At 40.8% G+C, this 18475-nt stretch overlaps 1 protein-coding gene across 1 annotated transcript in view; it reads left to right on the plus strand.

Annotated features, from left to right (window-relative positions):
- Window positions 1-18475, plus strand: part of NPEPPS (aminopeptidase puromycin sensitive) — a 39471-nt gene that overhangs the window by 12281 nt on the left and 8715 nt on the right. The window contains exons 3-15 of the mRNA XM_082494795.1: window positions 5529-5606; window positions 6669-6790; window positions 7709-7816; window positions 8773-8973; window positions 9430-9526; window positions 9632-9665; window positions 11110-11224; window positions 13802-13966; window positions 15079-15183; window positions 15484-15544; window positions 16347-16456; window positions 17106-17169; window positions 17790-17929. Coding sequence (XP_082350921.1) covers window positions 5529-5606; window positions 6669-6790; window positions 7709-7816; window positions 8773-8973; window positions 9430-9526; window positions 9632-9665; window positions 11110-11224; window positions 13802-13966; window positions 15079-15183; window positions 15484-15544; window positions 16347-16456; window positions 17106-17169; window positions 17790-17929 — 1400 coding nt within the window. The remainder of the gene's footprint in view (window positions 1-5528; window positions 5607-6668; window positions 6791-7708; window positions 7817-8772; window positions 8974-9429; window positions 9527-9631; window positions 9666-11109; window positions 11225-13801; window positions 13967-15078; window positions 15184-15483; window positions 15545-16346; window positions 16457-17105; window positions 17170-17789; window positions 17930-18475) is intronic.

Genomic DNA, 18475 nt, shown 5'->3' on the forward strand with positions numbered 1-18475 from the left:
TGAAGTTACTCCTGGCTCCTCCCACTAATCATAAGGAGCAATTGCTTTGTTGTTTTTTTTTTTTTTTCCAGAAGCTAGGTTTTTTAGCATTTGTAGGCAAATGTTTATAGTGCAGCCTTAGTGTTTAGGTGTGCATGTGCTGTACTACCTTTGTCCAAGTGGTTGACTTTGCTCAGCTAAATGAAGAGCTGAAAAGGCATTCCTAAGCAAGTTGGTTCTAAAGTTAAATTTTAGGGGATTGAGTTTCACACTTACTGAATGCTCAGTAGTTGGAGCTGCCTGGGAATCTCTCCTTTAAGGAGCTGTGAAATTGTGATAGAGTCGTAACTGGTGAACTACATTGTCTTTAGCATGGAAAGCTTTTCAGATACTGGGGGATCTAAAGCAGGTTATTAAATTTAGAGATGCTTGGAGGGTAGTAGTTGGCAATTTCATACAGAAAACGACCAGCAACTGTAGTGATGTTTGTTTAGCAGAAATAATTGAGTGAACTTTGATTTGTACTTCAACCTTTAGAAGTTTGTAAGTCCAAAACTCATTATTTCAGTCTTTTCCTTCCTAGTGTGGCAGGGACATGCTTGGATGCTAGTGCTAGAGGCTGGTTACACCAGGGCCTCAGCTGGTGCTTAAAAACAACAACAGAAGATCGCAAGTGCTTACGGAAAGCAAAGCAACGTGACCCAAGGGTGTCTAAGCAGTGCTTTCCCTTGGCCTGGGAGCACTCCCCCTTCACGGTGATCGTAAGGCAGTCTGAAATCACACTGCTGTGGAAAGGGGCAATGACGCTTGTGCTCACTCCCTTCCTTCTGTTGGCATTCGTGTTTGTACTGTTGAGCGGCCGTGTGGTTCAGGAAACTGCACTGGCTAAAAACTGCCTCTACAAGGGGGAAAAAAACAGGCAGCTTGGAGACAGATCATCTTCCTGATTCTGACGATTGTATGTGAATGCCAGTGGAAGGAAGGGAATGGGAACATGCAGCTGGGGCCAGGTGGGAAAAATGAGACTACTGTCTCTGCCCGTAGCAGACTAGTTTTGTTTAAGCCAGTTGTGAAACCTTCCTTTGTTGTAGAAAAGCTCATCTTCGTCCTTTCTTCTGGAGAGGACTTGATGTGACAGCATTTGTAATGGTAAGTTTTTTAAGGAGGCCTGGGCTGCGTTGGCATGGATGGTTTGGGAATATCTGATCCACGTGAATACTTCTGACTCCTTTAAAGGATTTTACAACCACTGGTTTGAAACACGTGAAAAGATGTGAAAGGGCTGGAAAGCATTAGCATTCTGGGGAACTGCATCGGCGTAGTTCAGTGGCTAATGCTGAAGGAGGACAGTGTATGCTGTGTCAACATGTAGATGTTTTAAGCTAACGTGTTTAATTTGCAGATAGAGTAGGCAGAGTGCACACAGTCACTGCAGCTCAGTTGATGAATACAAGTTCATTAAGCCACCATACCTTAATTGCATGTGACTTCTCCATGCTGTGGAATGAGGGCTACTTGAAAAAATTCCATCTCTTGCACTTGGCTTTGTCTTCACTTTGAAATACATGCACATTTGACATTGCTTAAAACCCTTGGCTAGCATCCATGTTTATAAGCATGTAATACAGAAATTGGGATCATTAATTGATGTATCCATCTGGGTACGGTGCAATTTCAGGAAGTGCTCTGTGGAAAGGACTGTAATTTATTTGAAACGTTATTGTAAAATTTGATATGTAGCGCTCTGAGTTTGGGAGGGTTGCTAGATCTGATTTTTATGCATTTTTTTTTCCAAAGGCATGGAGCACTAGCAGCTTTTTATTTTCTCATGCAACTTGGTCCAGACTGTGTACTAATGTGCTAGTGATTAACTTGCAACCTTGCAGTGCCAAACTCTCCAAAGTTAGTAGGCTGCCAAAATTGTGTTGTTCTCTTCAGGAGCTTTTGTATTCAACACTGTTAGGAATTCAGACGGCCTTTTACTGCAATTACATCTTTGTTATAAGCAGTTCTCTTAAACTCTAACAAAAAGTATTGTTGATGGTTTTCCATGGTTCTTTTGCTCTGGATTAAATTATTTGCACTGAATAGTTAGTTTTAAAAAAATAATGTAACTTTAAATCTTTCATTTATATTCTGCTGTTTCGGAAATTGGTATATAAGCAGCTGCTCTGAGAATTACAAAAAATTGCTGGAGTTGAGCATGGAAGGACACTTCTAGACACCAGTTCCTCAATGAATACAGGTCTTGTGAAACTGTAAATGAGCGTTACCTTTTGTGCCAGATGTACTCTTGCCATTGCTTTTTAAGTGTTCATCGGAGGTGAGTTGTCAGGGCAAGTGGGACGTTCCTGGGGTGTCACAGGGCTCTGCTATGGTGGAGATTGTCATCAGTACGTGCCGGGAGTGCTCAGCATCGCCCCGGAGATGGCAGCTCCCAGCCTATTTAACTATAACTTGTTTAAACATTGTTTCTAACCTTAGGGTAATTGGGATCCAACACTGTAAAATTAAGGTTGAGAAGCTCTTTGAAACAAGGTTGCTTTCTGCAAGCTGGTAATACACTTTCCCAGGCTGGTGCGGGGGTAAAAAACCTGAAGGTCTTCGCTTTCTTCCAGCGCTGGTAAGGTTTACCCGTGTCTCTTTCCTATGGCTTTCCTACTACAGCTTATAAAGTAGAGCTACAAATTCAAATACACTGAGGAGGACTTCACGTTTGGGAGAGCAGGAGGGGGAAACTTGATATTCGTTGTCAACTTTTGGCAGAAGATCTGCATAACGCACATTCTTCTGTATTTCTCAGTTTCAGTAGGTTAGAGCTATGATCCTGAAGTCATGGTATTGTTTGTTTTCGGTATCAGATTGTTTCCATTAGAAGCTGTAAAAAGATACAAATGTTTTTGGTTTGCTGTGGTCATTTTAAAATACGTGGGGGGAGTGATTCTGCATTCTTGTACTGATCTTTATCAGACGTTTCTCAGGTTTTCATTTAGCCTCTGACCACAGGCTGACAGCTCAGCATCTGCAGGTTGTCCGGCAGCGGGATTCCTCCCAGGCAGGCTAACATAAATTTCCAACAGGTCTTCAGCCCCTCCTTCCCTCTGGCCGAGGTCGCTAACGTGCTATTGCAGAACAACAGGTTTGTTGTCTGTTGGACTCTAAAGATAGCTGGGGTCAAAATTCATGGGATTTAAGCGACGTAGTCAGCTCGGCTCTGTTGCTGGGAGCCCCCTTTCAGACAAGTGTGTTGTACGTTAGTGTTGTTTCCCTGAATATCTTCTCTCCAACTCTCATGTAGTGTCTCCTTTTCTGCCTCAGTATTCCGCAGAGTTGTGAGAAGAAGAGCTAAACCTTTACTTTTTGTTGCTCGTTGACCAACGCTTGCTTGGCATTGTGATGTCTGTGGCGTGTATTCTGTTTGAATGGTCTATCTCATCCCTCTTACAGTTGATTTAAAAATCTTGGAACTCCTCAGTACAGACTAGCGGTCTGAAGTTCTTCTACTTACTTCATCCTGTAAATATTTTTTTTTCTTGAATTTTTCTGTACTGTATTCTTTTTTTTTTTTTTTTTTTTACAGCTAGAATTGTTTTATTGTAAGCATCTCTGTATTATGTACCCTGGCATGGTGGTTAACTCTGATTAAACGCTGAGCAGCACTGTGAAACCAGTTGTTAAGACTAATGCATTCGTGCCGTTTCTACATTTGTGTTCTTTGTGAGCAGAGGTTGGTATTAACTCTGACTTAAGGCTGGAATCATACTATTCCACAATAAATATCACTTTAAATTTTATAAAAATAAAAACATGTTTCCAGTCACTTTTGTCACATATGGAACAACTTAGCTGAACATCTTGCGAGTGTGCTTCGGCTGCCTCTGAAACCGAATACCTGGTTTCTTGTAGTGATACTTGAGCATGGAAGACAGGTCATTCCGTAAATTAAATCATTGCTTCAAACAAGCTTTGTCATTCAGAATTCCATGCTATGAAGAAGTTGATATAGTGGTACAATTTCTTTTAGGGTGTTCACCTCTATGTATCACAGCATTTCCCTGTGTCCTTTTCTGCCCTTTTTTTCTGTGACCATTCAAAACTAGTATCTATTTCAGTAGATAACTGAAGCTATTTACTGATTCTTTCTTCCTCGGTCAATTTTGAAAGTACCTCAAAGGGTTGCTAGACCCTTCCTAGCATTTTGATATTCTGGGTATGTTTTCACTTCGATTTGAGTGGTGTAAGTGGGATGGGACAGGCAGCTTGTACTGGGAATGCTGTTGCTTTAAACTGGTCTGTGCATTTCCCAAACCTTTCAAAACTATACTGAACTGACAGATGTTTGTTGTATTTATAAATCTAGAATTATACATCAGTATGTCTGCATGGAAAGATGTATTGCTGTATTCGGGCTTGCCAAATTTGGTAGTTCAAGATGCTAATGTGTGATAGAAAGCATCGATCATTTGTTTTGGTGCTGATTTGTGTTCCTTATAGATAGGCAGTTATTCCGGTGGTTGAGTACAGAGTGACACAGGTAGTAGAACCTGCAAAGTGAGGTCCTAACGTAGCTATGTTAGATTTTTTTGGTTGAAGGAGCACAGATGTATGTCACCTTGGATGCAGCGAGTGGGATTTGATGAATTAGGAAGGAAGAAGCAACACCAGGTGTTCTCTCTTGGCTCTGCTAACTCTAAGCTGCAGGACAGTTTAATTCCTGTGTACCGATTCCCTCCTCCCCATCTACCCAGCTTGGCCTCACAGTTGGGCTGTTTGCACCTACAAACAGATCCTGTGCTGTGTAAATGCCGCACTGCTTAATATTCTGGGTGATTTTGGACGCCCTTGCTGAATGGTGTATAAACTCCAAGGTAGGTCCCTGGTTCTGAAGACAATTTTTAAATAAAATCAACATTGTGTTTTCCTTTGTGGTTCAAACCAAACAAAACCACCTTGCTGTGGATATTAGTGTGCTTTTCAAAGTGAGATCCACAAATTAGTTTAATAAATCATAAGCATCCCGCTTGGAATAATTAGTAAGAATCCTGCTGCACTGATGTAAGCATTTAATATCGAGGGGAGGTTTTGTGCGATATTTTACCATTTGGCAGGATTGTAGTAGCTGGTACCAGCATTCCTGCTGTTGTACCGAATACTGTTCTTACTGGAAGTTTATAATTTAACAGTCCAGCTTTCATTACTCGGCATGGCAAAAGACTTCCCTGCCACGTATGAGTGCAGAATCCGATGGATGGGACGTAAGGCAGAGGTGGAAGGAGCACGGAGGTGGTGCTCTGAGTCTGTGGCTGTGTAGTCTGGTGTGAATGGGATAGATTTAGTTGTCCGAAGCAAGATGATATAACATGGAACTCCGACAACAGGTGGTGTTTCTTTGTTGCTTGCATCTGGATTATTCAAATTCTTCATTGATTTATTCAGTAACTACAGCATGTTGTTGGATTCAGCTGATTTAGTTCATTTTAAATGTTCATGAGTTACAAAAACATCTTTGGGGCTTATTTTGAACAAAGTAGTCTGTTTTTCTGTTTCAGAGGTACACGCCACAGGGTTCAACTATCAAAATGAGGATGAAAAGGTTACTCTCTCCTTTCCCAGTACTCTTCAGAAAGGTAAGAGCTATTTTCATGCTTTCTGCTTGCTTCAGCCATGTGTTTAAGATGTTTGCACTTGAAAAAGCTGGAGTAGCACAGCTCTGTCTTCCCTGAAGTTTCTGACGGCGAATTTAGTGCTCCCTGGGGAGTCTGTCCACTATAAGTCCCTTTGTGAGCCTCTGGAATAGGAAATGTTGTTTCACTATTGGTGATGTTTGCTTCCAACGCCTGAGGTGACTCTAATAATTTACCTGCTATTGGGAGCTAGGCTCAGAAGCTACTTATGTTAGATACAGATGATCTGTTTTCCTCTTACTGAGAATGAGTTAATCTGAATTACTGCTGTATTTTCCTAGGCATGAATGTACTAATTCTTTTGAAACTGCTACAGGTTTGGGTATTTTTTTTTTTTTTTTTTTGCTCTGAGGAGTTTGTTGATTGCAGTTCAGCTCCTCAGTTTGATTAAAGCAGTTTGATTTCATCTTGACAAATATAAAGATTCCAGGATGATAAAACTTCGGTGTTTCATTCTGTGGGATATTGGCATGCTGCCTCTCTGATCAAGATCAGGTTTCCCCTTTTGCACTGAGACATCGAGGGCAGAATAAATCCTGAGACTAATTGACTTACAAGCTTGAACGCAGCCAGCGCTCCATCTTGGCTTTTGTAGAAGATTTCATAGGATGCTATTATCACTCAGCAGCCATCCTATATTTTTGCAAACTTTACTGAAAGGTAAGGATCGTAGGATCAGACTTCTCGAATGGCTTCAGGTAGGTCTCTCCTGGCTATTGCATTGAGTTCAGAAGATGAGAATGAATACTGCAGCAGCCTTCGCCCATCAGGAGCTAAAATGCTGTGGAGAGCCTGGCTTTGCCTGCATGACTCTGCTGGAGCTGATTTCGTGTGAAGAGAGTTTGAGGGAGGCTGGCAAAAAAAGTGATGGGTGGAGATGAGTTGAAGGGACGTCTTCTTTCAGAAGGGCGGTGGGCCAGCTGAGTAGCTTGGCCTGAAGGTCCAGACCAAATAAATGTTCTGTTTGGCACATGCAAATAAGTGTCTCATCTGTTTCTGTTACAGGGACAGGGACGCTAAAGATTGACTTTGTAGGGGAGCTGAATGATAAAATGAAAGGTTTTTACCGAAGTAAATATACCACCCCTACTGGAGACACACGCTATGCTGCTGTCACTCAGTTTGAGGTATGGGCTATATTTTTGTTTTCAGGGAATGTCATTATTAATACAGGATTTATTCTTAGAAGAAGCAAAGACCCGATTTCCTAGCTTTAGCTATACCCTCTGGGTAAATTTCAAAAGCCCGTATTTATTTGCTTCTTGCTCTTAGTCCAGATGGGTAATACTAAAAGCAGCCTTTATATTGCAGCTTGAAGGTCAGTCAATTCTGGATCTGGCAAATTCCCCAGCCAAGGATGATGCTGATGTGGGATACATCGTATACATACAATAGCTGCAATATTTAAAAACAGCTATTTATTTAGATGTGGTCAAATAACTCTCTATAACTTGCCTTTGTGAAGTATATTACTTTTTTTAATAGGACACTCTGCCTTTATCTCAGTGTCTTAATGACATCCAAAATGTGAGCCAGATTCTGTCTCAATTATGTAAACCCTGGACATAATGACAGAATTTTATACCATATTGTAATTTCATAGTTATCTGCCTTGTTACATAAAAACATGGAGTACTTACCTCGAACAAATAGAACATTTCTTGGGTGCAGTCTACTGACAGAATATAAATAGGTGGTCTTGTGTGCACGGTCTGTGAACGCCTGGGTGACCCCTCTGCTTTCACATGACTGAGCTTTGCTCCTGTCATGACTCTGCTAAATTTTGCTCAGACTGTAGAATTCCACCAGAGCACAGAGTGCTTTTCAGCTGCGTATTTTATTAAAAAGCCCAGGAGTGAAATAAGTTATCACAGTAAGAATAAAATACTCTGATGCAGAGGTCAGGAGTGTCAGTGAGGAGGCTCCATACCAATGACTAGCTGTCATTCACCCAACTTCTAGCCCATAAAATGTGCTGAATTTTTATGTGTGTTTTATTGCCACAATCTCTTTATTTATTCTTTTAATGCTTTTATTTCTTTCAGGCTACTGATGCTCGCAGAGCTTTCCCTTGCTGGGATGAGCCTGCTATTAAGGCAACATTTGATATTTCTTTGGTGGTTCCGAAAGACAGAGTAGCTTTGTCAAATATGGTAAGTTCTTGATGGGCAAGGAAAGAGTGTTTTAAATAAAACTGTAATAATGCCAGCTGATTATTTGATAGTTAATAGTGTGTGTTGGTACCAGACAGAGTTAGGAATATAGGCTGTCCTGGTAGCTAATACTAAGCAGCTCTAAAATGAGAGAACTTTTTAGAAGATTGTATTGTGATGTCAGATGCTAGCATAAAACCTAAACAGGTTGTACAAACCACAGTGGTGTTTGTTTAAGAAGAAAAAGAAAAAGGAAAAAAAAAAGTCTTAGCATATGTCATGCCACGTGCTACTTGATTAAGAGTGACTGGGGAAAAAAGAAGCGCCTTTGCGTGTTTATATAGCTGTTATAGCTACATAAGCAGACACAGCACTTGAGACAAATAAGCATGTTTTCTGCCCTAGAGGATTTTTGACCGGACCTGGGGTAAAATGTGCAAGTAGAAGTACCTCTGTCACAAATAGAAGTGGGCATTTTCAGGTTGCAACTTTAAATGTGGTGCAAATATTTCTTGAAGATGTTGCTGGAGAAGAGGAAGTCAGTTTAAAAATAGACTTTTTTATTCCAGTAACTAGCTTTCATAGTTACCTGTAAAGTCTAGCCTTGCCCACTGACCACACGGCTATGGTTTCTGTTTCAGAATTTGAAGTGAAAGCCTGGTGCCTTATTGGGATGTGGGTAATCTCCTCTTTGAAAGACAGCAGCTGATAGCTGATGTGTTCAGCTGCCTTTGCAGTAATGGAATATAACGTATATATTATAAAAATGCACCTCCATATGTGATGGGGTGTTTTTACTTAGGAGGTGAACTACGTTGTGGTCTGTATTTTAAAATCTTAGAAGTCGTCCATTCATTTTATATGCATGAGTCATAATGATGGACTAGTTAGTCAGATGTATTGTGTAATACAGTTTCACTTCCATGAAATTAACTGATTCCCTTTCATGTTCAAAGAATGTCATTGACCGGAAGCCCTACCCAGACGATGAAAATCTGGTGGAAGTGAAGTTTGCTCGCACCCCTGTAATGTCGACGTATCTTGTAGCGTTTGTGGTGGGAGAATACGACTTCGTAGAGGCCAGGTCCCTTGATGGCGTCTTAGTGCGTGTTTACACTCCTGTTGGCAAAGCGGAGCAAGGAAAGTTTGCATTGGAGGTAAATGCTCTCAGGGTGACTTCATTATTGCTGTAGCAATCTCCGACAGGCTGGATGGACCTCTCTCCTCTCTTCGGTCACCTAAATCCATGCAAAACTCGTGAGGGTGTTTTTTTTGCTTTAATGGCTCAGAGAGACTGGGGCTTGATATTAAACAGAATTTCAGTTGCGGACAAATGAGGGTGTGTAATGGTGAAGACATACGGTTTAATTCAGTTCTGATTTGGTGATGTAGCCTTTGGTCCAGAGATGCTGAGAAGTACTGAAGGGAAGGCTACAGCCTGGGAGAAAAAGGGGATGGGAGTCTTCCAAACCATTGTGCTCTGGAAGCTGGGAATGGGGTTTCTGGAAGAAATCTTGTGTACGCTGCTTTCTTAGGCTAGTTTCAGTCATAAATTTTCAAGTTGTACCAATTGTTCCAAGTTAACATAACATTTCTCCTCTTATTTCTTACAGGTTGCTGCTAAAACTCTGCCTTTTTATAAGGACTACTTCAATGTTCCTTACCCTCTTCCTAAAATTGATCTCATAGCTATTGCAGACTTTGCTGCTGGTAAAGTAACTCACTTTATTGATGAACTGTATTTTATTTGAATTTTAAACATTTAGGAAGAGGTGTGTATCAATATCAATAAACCTTTGTATTTATTTTATAAAGGTGCCATGGAGAACTGGGGCCTTGTTACTTATAGGTATGCTGTTAAAATACTGTCTTTCCCCCTCTTTGTTCACTAATTCTTGGAAGTAATTGGATTAGTTTTAGGGAGCTGTAATTATTGGGTATCATCCCAAATAAGATTGAGTAAATACCTTCAACTCTTGCTTCGGTTTGGATAATTTTAACTTCTGCAGCAGCGTGCATTATTGTACAGATCTTAGGAAGGCAAGAAGGAGCTATTACAGCTACTGTCCAGTGGTGTGAGATTTTTAAGAGTCTGGCAGCACTGCCTGTTCTACAAGAGAACCTTCTTGGCTGCATTTTTCCCCGAAAAAAAGTTATGTACTTACTGACACAGCTGGAAGAGTTTCTTATTTTATGTTGTAGGCAAGTTGGTAAATTTAGCAGCCACAGTATAACCATGTGGATATGAGTAAATCAAAAATATTAACTTGCCTTCCTTTTCAGTTTTTTTTTTTTTTGTTCATCTGATCAAGCTTTTGTACTTTTGCTTGATATTATTACATTATCTGTGCTCATTGTTAAAGTGATTTTCCTTCATTTTGTACAACATTGGTCTTGTAAGCTTTGGACTTTAAATCCCAAAATAGTTTAAATTTCTTCTGTAAACTTTTAATTTGGCCTTAAAACATTGAAAAGGAAATTTGAGCCCAGGTTTAAAATCTGCTCGTCTACTTATCACAATTCTGATGAAATCTGATATTTTACTCCCCGTGGGGGGAAAAAAAATAAATTGTCCTGGATGAGTAGAATTTTTGGAAGCCTTTCTTAATTGTGCTGTTAATCCCCTCCCTCCCCCCCCCTTATGCTCAGTTTGGCACGCTTGCTTTATCCCTTTGGGGACAGAAGGTTGGCATAATCTGCAGGCACCATCTATGTTTTGAGATGCGTGTTTTTCCCCTTTGAGTTGCAGCAGTCCAGAAGTCCTTTTTGACTGACCCACTGAGTGCTGATGGTGCCAGGGGTGTTCCTAGCGGGAGGTTTATAGGAAGCCCGACCTAGGGAGCACTCGGGTGTGTGGAGAATCGTGTGCATCTGCAGTGGCGAGTGTAACACGGCTGGTTGTGCACTTGGAAGAGTTGGAATTCCTTTGGGGCTGAGGGAGGCAGAGAAGACTTGCAGTGCACACATCATGCAGTGCAAAGGCAGTTACAGTTAAGGTTCCTAGATTATGTAGGTGAGCTATTTTATAAATAAAGGATAAACTTTCTTGTTCCTGCCTGGGTTTTTGCACTTGTCTTCTTGCATGCCATAAGGAATTATTGCTCTGAAGCATTCCAACAGCTGTGGAACTTACCAAAATAATTTAATGTCTAAACTGAAATAGCTTTTGGTTTTTGTTTTCAATTGTACTGATCACTTCTTAGCTTGCTTAGGTAATTTAACCTACTTTTGATTGTGTTTTTTTCCCTAGGCATGTACCACTCTGTTCAGTTATCTTTTTCTCTTAACTACAGGGAGACTGCATTGCTCATTGACCCCAAAAATTCCTGTTCTTCATCTCGCCAGTGGGTTGCTCTGGTTGTAGGACATGAACTGGCTCATCAGTGGTTTGGAAACCTTGTGACCATGGTATCTAACAGTTACAAGTTCTTCTAGTTGTCTTTGACATGTGCTTCATATCACATGCATGTTCACGTGCCCCTTAATAGCAGGCATGCTGTCTTTAAAGTAAAAAAAAAAAAAAAGAAATTTTTAAATAGTGCTTTATCACCACTTTCTTCTTTACTAGTGTGTTCCTCAGAAGTATTCCCACATCTTTTCTGTGTGAAGTAATGCTCAGTTGTTTGAATGTAGTCCCAGGTAGAGCTGAGCAGGTGTTCCATGGGGATGATTTTGACTAGTCAGATTACCTAGAAGCAATAATCCACTATTTTCCTTTCAGGTAGGGCTGGTTCACTCGTCAGGCTTTCGTACCAAGCAGGCGTATCGGTACCAGCTCAGCATTGCAAATTGTTCTAGTCCCATAGCCGAAAAGTTGCTCAGCAGTAACTCCTGTGAATTACTTTGGGTATATGGGGAGCCAGCTGTCTGAATGGCCTCATGTTTAAGTCATTGTGGTAGGAATAAAAGCATATCTGAGGCAGCAAGACTGAAATCCGTAAATAAACTCCGTTTAGTGCTAAAAACTGAAACCTGTATCTGTCAGAGCTTCTGCTGTTAACAAATGGCTTCAGCTTACTCTGTTAATTAGATCTGATGTTCCTTTTCCCAAAACCCTGCAGAAAGATGCTTGAATCCAAATATTTCGCAGGTTAACAAGTTTCCTGTCTTGTAAGAAACCAGCGTGTTTGGTAAAAAAAGCATGGCTTCTGGAGCCCCAAATCTGAGTTGTTCTGGCTTTTAGGCTGTCTAAATGAAGTGTGAGTAGATGGAGGGAAAAACACAGTGTAAATATTAATTATAACACCAAGCAAATTTGTCACACTTTTCTACAGTGTCATGCCTCTTAAAATCTAGTCAGCTGTGTCCATTCCTGTTGGTGGTGCCACAAGTAGCTTCCATGTGAGAGCAACACAATATTGAAATGGAAAAGTAATATTAAAGTAATATATTTTTAGCTTTTAGTACAGTTGAACAGCTGGAAGCAAGGAGAGCCAGCGTCATGTGGCTAGACAACACTGTGGGATGCCAGTAAATGCCTTGGGGACCATTAGTGACCCAGGAACCATTTGTGGTCCTTCAGACCATTGACAACTGTGGCAGTAAGCTTGAGAAAGTATAATTTACAAGAATCTCTAAAATTTACATTGAATTGGCTTTTTACTTTCCTTTTGAAGTTCTAGGTCTTCCAAAAATTTTCTTTAAGAATTTTTTCTTCTCTCATTATTTTATGTTCTGTGATGCAACTGTGGAATATGAAAAGACATTCCAATATTACTTTTCAATTTCCAGAAAGTCACCTTTTTCTCCTTTATATTCTGAGGTGCACGCAGCGCAGCAGAAAGCCTCGGTAGCCTCACTGGTTTAGTTTGCCAGTACCAGATCTTCTTGGCCAGCACAATATGCCAGTTCTTCTGCAGCAAAGATAAATGAAATCAGAATACGTGCAGGGGAAGAAGTAGATTTGTGAGCAATTAGGTTGCCGGTGGGATAAGAGGGGAAAAACAGGGAGGTGAAAAGATTTAGAAGTCCAACCTAATTGCCCAAGAATCTATTTTGCAGTTGCATTTATGCTTTGGCACCAATCTGTGCGTGTTGGAACCTTGTCTTGGAAACAGATGCGATCAGAAATGTAAAAGAAAATTGGATAGTCTCCACTCTAAAAATAAAGAGGGGCTTATCTGTGTAGAGTTTCAGTAACAGCTTTCCTTATTGAAATTCCACCCTCCCTGGGGTAAATGTTTCATTCACAGTAGAAGCAGTAGTTCTTTGTAGAACGCTTACTGGACTGATTCTACATCCTGTTCAGTTTCTTTTACTTAAGGGCCCGCATCATCCTAGCCCTGCTCGTCTGAGCTCAGCACCCCATTTACAGTTAGAGAATGGTTGGTAAGTGCCGTTATGGAAAAAGGGTGTTTTCTTCCTCAGGATCCGTAGCTCATTTCCTTATCTCGCCTACTTCAGTTCAGTATTAGAAATGAAGGGAAGAATTTTAAAATGTCAATGTAACATTCTTATCTTAAAAAAAAAACAAAGCCCACCTTTGGCTGGTGAGAAACAACTTTTAACTGTTTACTAGATTTCAGGTTTCCGTAGTCTAGAACACTTTTTCAGATTCCAGGTTTTCTCCTTTGCGTGAGCATACTCTTTAGCGAAAACACCAAACACAAACCCAAACAAAATCAGTCTTCTGCAGCTGCTGCTATTCAGTTTGAAAAAGACACTGTCGTCGTGTTGCCCGCAATTCCGCTGCTTTACTGCACCCTGGCCTTGCATCTCACTGCCTCTTTTCCCTAGTCCAGCTACCATGCTCGGCTGTTCCCCTCCATGCAGAGCTGCTAAAACTTAAGACAGTTGTTGGGTGCTGATTACTGTTCGTGGGCTGATGACTTCATTATAGAGAGGAAATTGTGCTTACAAGTGTTACCCGTTTCTTTGATTTGTGCTAAACTAGGCCATTAACGGCTTATCCTTTCTGGAAACTTCTTGTCGATTAAATGAAGCTCTTGGAATTTTGTTCTTCATTATGCCTTCTTATCTTTCCAGGAGTGGTGGACCCATCTCTGGCTGAATGAAGGATTTGCCTCCTGGATTGAGTACCTCTGTGTAGATCACTGTTTCCCAGAGTACGATATCTGGACTCAGTTTGTTTCTGCTGATTACACACGAGCTCAAGAGCTCGATGCCTTAGACAACAGTCATCCTATTGAAGTAAGTTCTGTCTTTGCTCTTGATTGTCTCCCTTTTTTCCTTGTCAGCTGGGTGTAAGTGCTTTTTCTTTTTTCCTATTAAGAAAAAAAGAAACTCTGCAGTCATTCACGATGCAAAGGAAAAATCTAAGTTTGCATTTGCACTTTGTGGATTTTCCTCTACTTGAATTAGTATTTCAGCAGTGAGGTTTGAGGGTCTGAAGATGGCTTCTTCTGGAGTTGTTCTGCTCTGATGACTTGAAATGGCAAAGCTGTGATCAAAACTCGTCATTATTTGTGTTTTGTTTTGGTTTCTGATCAAAGTGGGTAGTTCTCTGGCCCTTGAGCACAGTGAAAGTAGCTGCTCACTTACTCCAGTGCTCAACAACATAAACTGAAGGGCAGCATAGCTCAGAGCCCAAGCTACCAAGCTTTGCTGGGATTGTACTGGTTTCTGTCTGAGGCCATTTCAGGTGTTGCTGTGTTGTACTCCCAGAACTGCAAGTGTGATGCAGACAGTCTTGAAATAAGGAGGATCTAGCTGGGCTTGCTGCTTTGGAAACCAGGCAGTAGTTCAGCGATGAAGAGACGGCAGCAGCAGCGAGCTCCATTACAGCAAAACTGGGAGCTGCGCTAAAAGAAAACTCCCTTGTTGTTCCTAGAGATTACCATGGACAAGCTTTCAGATGGCTTAGGAAGAGTTTGAGGTAATAGATGTTGGGAGATGACCTTGCTTTGTACAACAGGTCATTTTAGAGCGACTTACTCATTGAGTGCGTTTCCTGAGTAGGTATTGTTCACTGTCCCAGAATTAAACAACTTCTACTGTTGGGTTTTTTTGGTTTGTTTTTTTTTTTTTTGCTTTTCAGTTAGTGTTTGATTAAATACCAAAACCTAAGTTAAAGGTCCCTTCCAACCCTGACCGTTCTGTGATTCTGTAAAGTATGTTTAGCCTATAAACCAATCTTAACCTGACCATATGTGAATAAGCCTAATTGACTGGGTGCAGAGATGGAAATGCATGCGCTTTCATCAGTGAGAAAATTCAGCTCCTTAAACACTAGAACAAGCAAAATCAAAATCTTTTATGGCAGTTAAAATTGTCCTCACTGTTAATTATCCTGTTTGCCACAGGTTAGTGTTGGCCATCCATCCGAAGTAGATGAAATATTCGATGCTATTTCTTACAGCAAGGGAGCATCTGTAATTCGAATGCTACACGACTACATTGGTGATGAGGTAAAGATTGTTGCTAAAAAGCCAAATGTAGACTGTCAAATCTTTTTACAGTTAAAAATACCATTAAAAAAAAAATAATCTATGTATTCTGTACTTTGAAAACTTTTCTCCAATTTGTATTTGGGATCTATTTGAACTTACCTAGGAGAAATAAGACAGCGGGGAAAATATGGGAGGAGTTGGATGTACATACTGATCCTAGGATTCCTTGGCCGATTCTTGAATATAAATGCAGCATGGAGGGAGGATAGAAAGAACCTCCGTTCCAGTGCCATTACATATTCATTTGTATGTTCCCAGGACTTTCGGAAAGGAATGAATTTATATTTAACGAAGTTCCAGCAGAAGAATGCCGCTACAGGTAACTGTGGTTATTATATGCTTAAGAAAAGTGATTTCTGGAGACAAAATTTTTAGTGCTGCAGTGGTGGATACTTAAACAGCTGTTTTTTTCCACCTGAGATAACTGAAATGCAAGGAAGTTATTGGCTTGTTTCCAGTTTCATGTAATGTGTCCCCCACACAGCCAGAATTCAGGATCCTCTCAGGGTTCTCTGTCTCGGCAGTACGCGGCTGAGGTGAACTGAAAGGGCTGCGTTTGTCGTTGATAACCACATCTGTGTAGTAATCTAATTAAGAAATCGAGTGTGTTGATTTGCCATGCAAGCCTTTTGCAAGCTTCCTTTTGCAGTATTGATTGCATGTGTGATTAAACAGTTCAAAGTCTTGTCTAACAGCGCTTTCTTTACTTAAACCTTTTCTCTGTATCAGGCCCAAATGTGGAAGCGGAACACCATGTTCTGTCAGCCAAAATCAGTCCATGTTGGGCCAGCTCTTTTGGCATAATGTATGAAAAACTTAAGGGAAAGATTCTTCTATTTGCCATTTTGAATATTTAATGCTCATTTTCATTATACTTTATCACAAAGTGTATTGCTTGCATTTTTCCAGTAGTAAAGAAGCTTTCTTCTCCCCTCCCTCCCCCGTGAGCGGTTTAAACTATTTCCTTCTTGCCTGCGATTTGATAAAACCACAACCCAACCCATGAAGGGCAAACTGGAGTAATAACACAGCCTCCCATCCTCCAGAGCCCATATAGTGTCCTTAATAGCGTCTGACATATCAAGACTCCGGGGGTCCTTAGTCAGACTTTTCTTCTGCAGAGGACCTCTGGGAAAGCCTGGAAAAAGCTAGTGGTAAACCTATCGCTGCCGTGATGAATACATGGACCAAACAAATGGGATTTCCGCTCATTTATGTGGAAGCTGAACAGGTAAATGTAACTCTGTGTTTTTCAGCACTTCAGATCAAAAGTTCTGCCTTTAACTGTGTTCTAGGATCAAATTTAGTAGTAGCCAATTATTTTAAAAATTCTCTGTGATGGGGAGGCAGTACAGTGGGTTGCTTTGTTTAGTGACAAATCTGTTTCTAAGGGAGGGGAAGCGTGGCTCGCTTGAGGAACCTAGCGCAAGTGATACGGAGTTATTCCACAAATGCTCTAGATCACATGCCTGGGGTTTGCTGACGTAGCCTGTTGGCTCTTCGCGTGTGAAATGTGTGTTGGGAGGAGGGAATATCTGACTTAGCTCCCCTTGCCGCACGTTTTACTTCTCACTCCTGTTCAATTACACTTATTCTACAAGATTGCAGGGTGTGAGGATTACTGGCTGGAAGCTGAAGTCAGACAACCAATTCAAATGAGAAATATGGCATGTGTGTTTTATCAGCGGCAGTGATGAATGCACTGCAATGATTCTCGAGGTAGCTCCTTTTTCTGGAGGAGAATACGAGTTACTCTGTTTAACAGAGGGCACATGAATGTACTGTGATATACAGAAGCTGAGATTAGATGTTTTGATAATTCCTTTTTCTCTTCTCTCTTTTTCTTTTTTCTTTTTTTTTTTTTTTTTTTTTCCCCTCAGCAAGAAGATGACAAAGTGTTGAAGTTAGTACAGAAGAAATTCTGTGCTAGCGGACCATATACCGGTAAGATGAGTGCTAAGGGCAGGAATGGACTGTTTGCTGCTTTTCATACAGTGGCAGCAATTTTGAGAGATGAAACCACTGTGCTGCAGAGCAGGCAGGTGCTCTGCTTAGACTCAGGTGTTTAAGTATTTGTTAAAACTAGAAAATCTAAGGTTGAATGTTCTCACACGTGTGGTTTCCATAGCCTTCTTGCATGGAGAACGGCATTTATCTGCAGTCTTTGGTTCAGTTTTCGTTCTGAGATTCTTCTCTCCTGATGTCCAGTTTGAGACCAGTGCTGCCATCTGAGGAGCTCTGTGAGCTGCTGGTTTTATAGTAGTGCTGAAAGAAAAATGCCTCATATGGAAACCAGCCGTCTCTTAAGACAAAGATTCCACCCATCTTCCATGCTTAGGGAAATTAATGCTTGCCCTGAAAGGTGATTTAGAGATTCTTGGTTTTTAACTCTAGAACTGATATTTTCCTTCAGATGTGTGCCTTTGTAGATTTAAATGTAAGTAGCCTGACTTAAAATGCTGCTGAAACCTGTTTGAACATCAGGCGGAGTTTCTCAGTGTTGTGTGCATACATTTTTTTTTTTTTTTTCCTTAAGCCTTCCTTTTTATTGTTTCTTCTTTTAGGGGAGGATTTCCCCATGTGGATGGTCCCCATAAGTATTTGTACAAGCGATGACCCCACCCATGCCAAAATGCAAATATTGATGGACAAACCAGAGCTCACCTTGGTTTTGAAAGACGTCAAACCAGACCAGTGGGTGAAGGTGAGTTGTCACAGAGGAGAACATATTACTGGGAATAAGTTTGATTGTCACTGTAATGTTCCCTTGGATTTCAGTTTCCTCTTCTCTTCTTTTTTCCCCCCTTCGCAATCTTGTATTTCTTATGGAGGGCCCTCTCTGTGCTGCTCCTGAATATTGGCTCCTCTCTATAATGCTTGCTTAGTGTACTCCTCTGCCTTCCAAGAGTAGTCTAGACAATGTAAACCTGAACCTTTTAAGAGTCCGAGCCCGGAAAAACAGTGTGCAATTAGAGGCAGCTTTTGAGTTGAAATGTGGTGGCTTTTTTTGGTATCCCATGGCAACCACGGTTTAGTTAAAGTCCATCCTGAGCAAAAATAGCCCTGTTTATCTTTCATTAGTGTGAAGGTTTTCTACTGGCTATTGCCAAACAAGTACAAATCTATACGTGAAAAAATTTGCTGTTGAAGTCTACTGCAGACACCAGTCAAACTGAATTTAAGAATTCAAAGACAGCAACTGGCTGGGCTAGTGCTGTATGAGCTACTGAGGTTGAAGAGTAATTGTTTT

Source organism: Vanellus vanellus (assembly GCF_965231255.1).
Source record: "Vanellus vanellus genome assembly, chromosome: 24".
NCBI classification, from domain to species: domain Eukaryota; kingdom Metazoa; phylum Chordata; class Aves; order Charadriiformes; family Charadriidae; genus Vanellus; species Vanellus vanellus.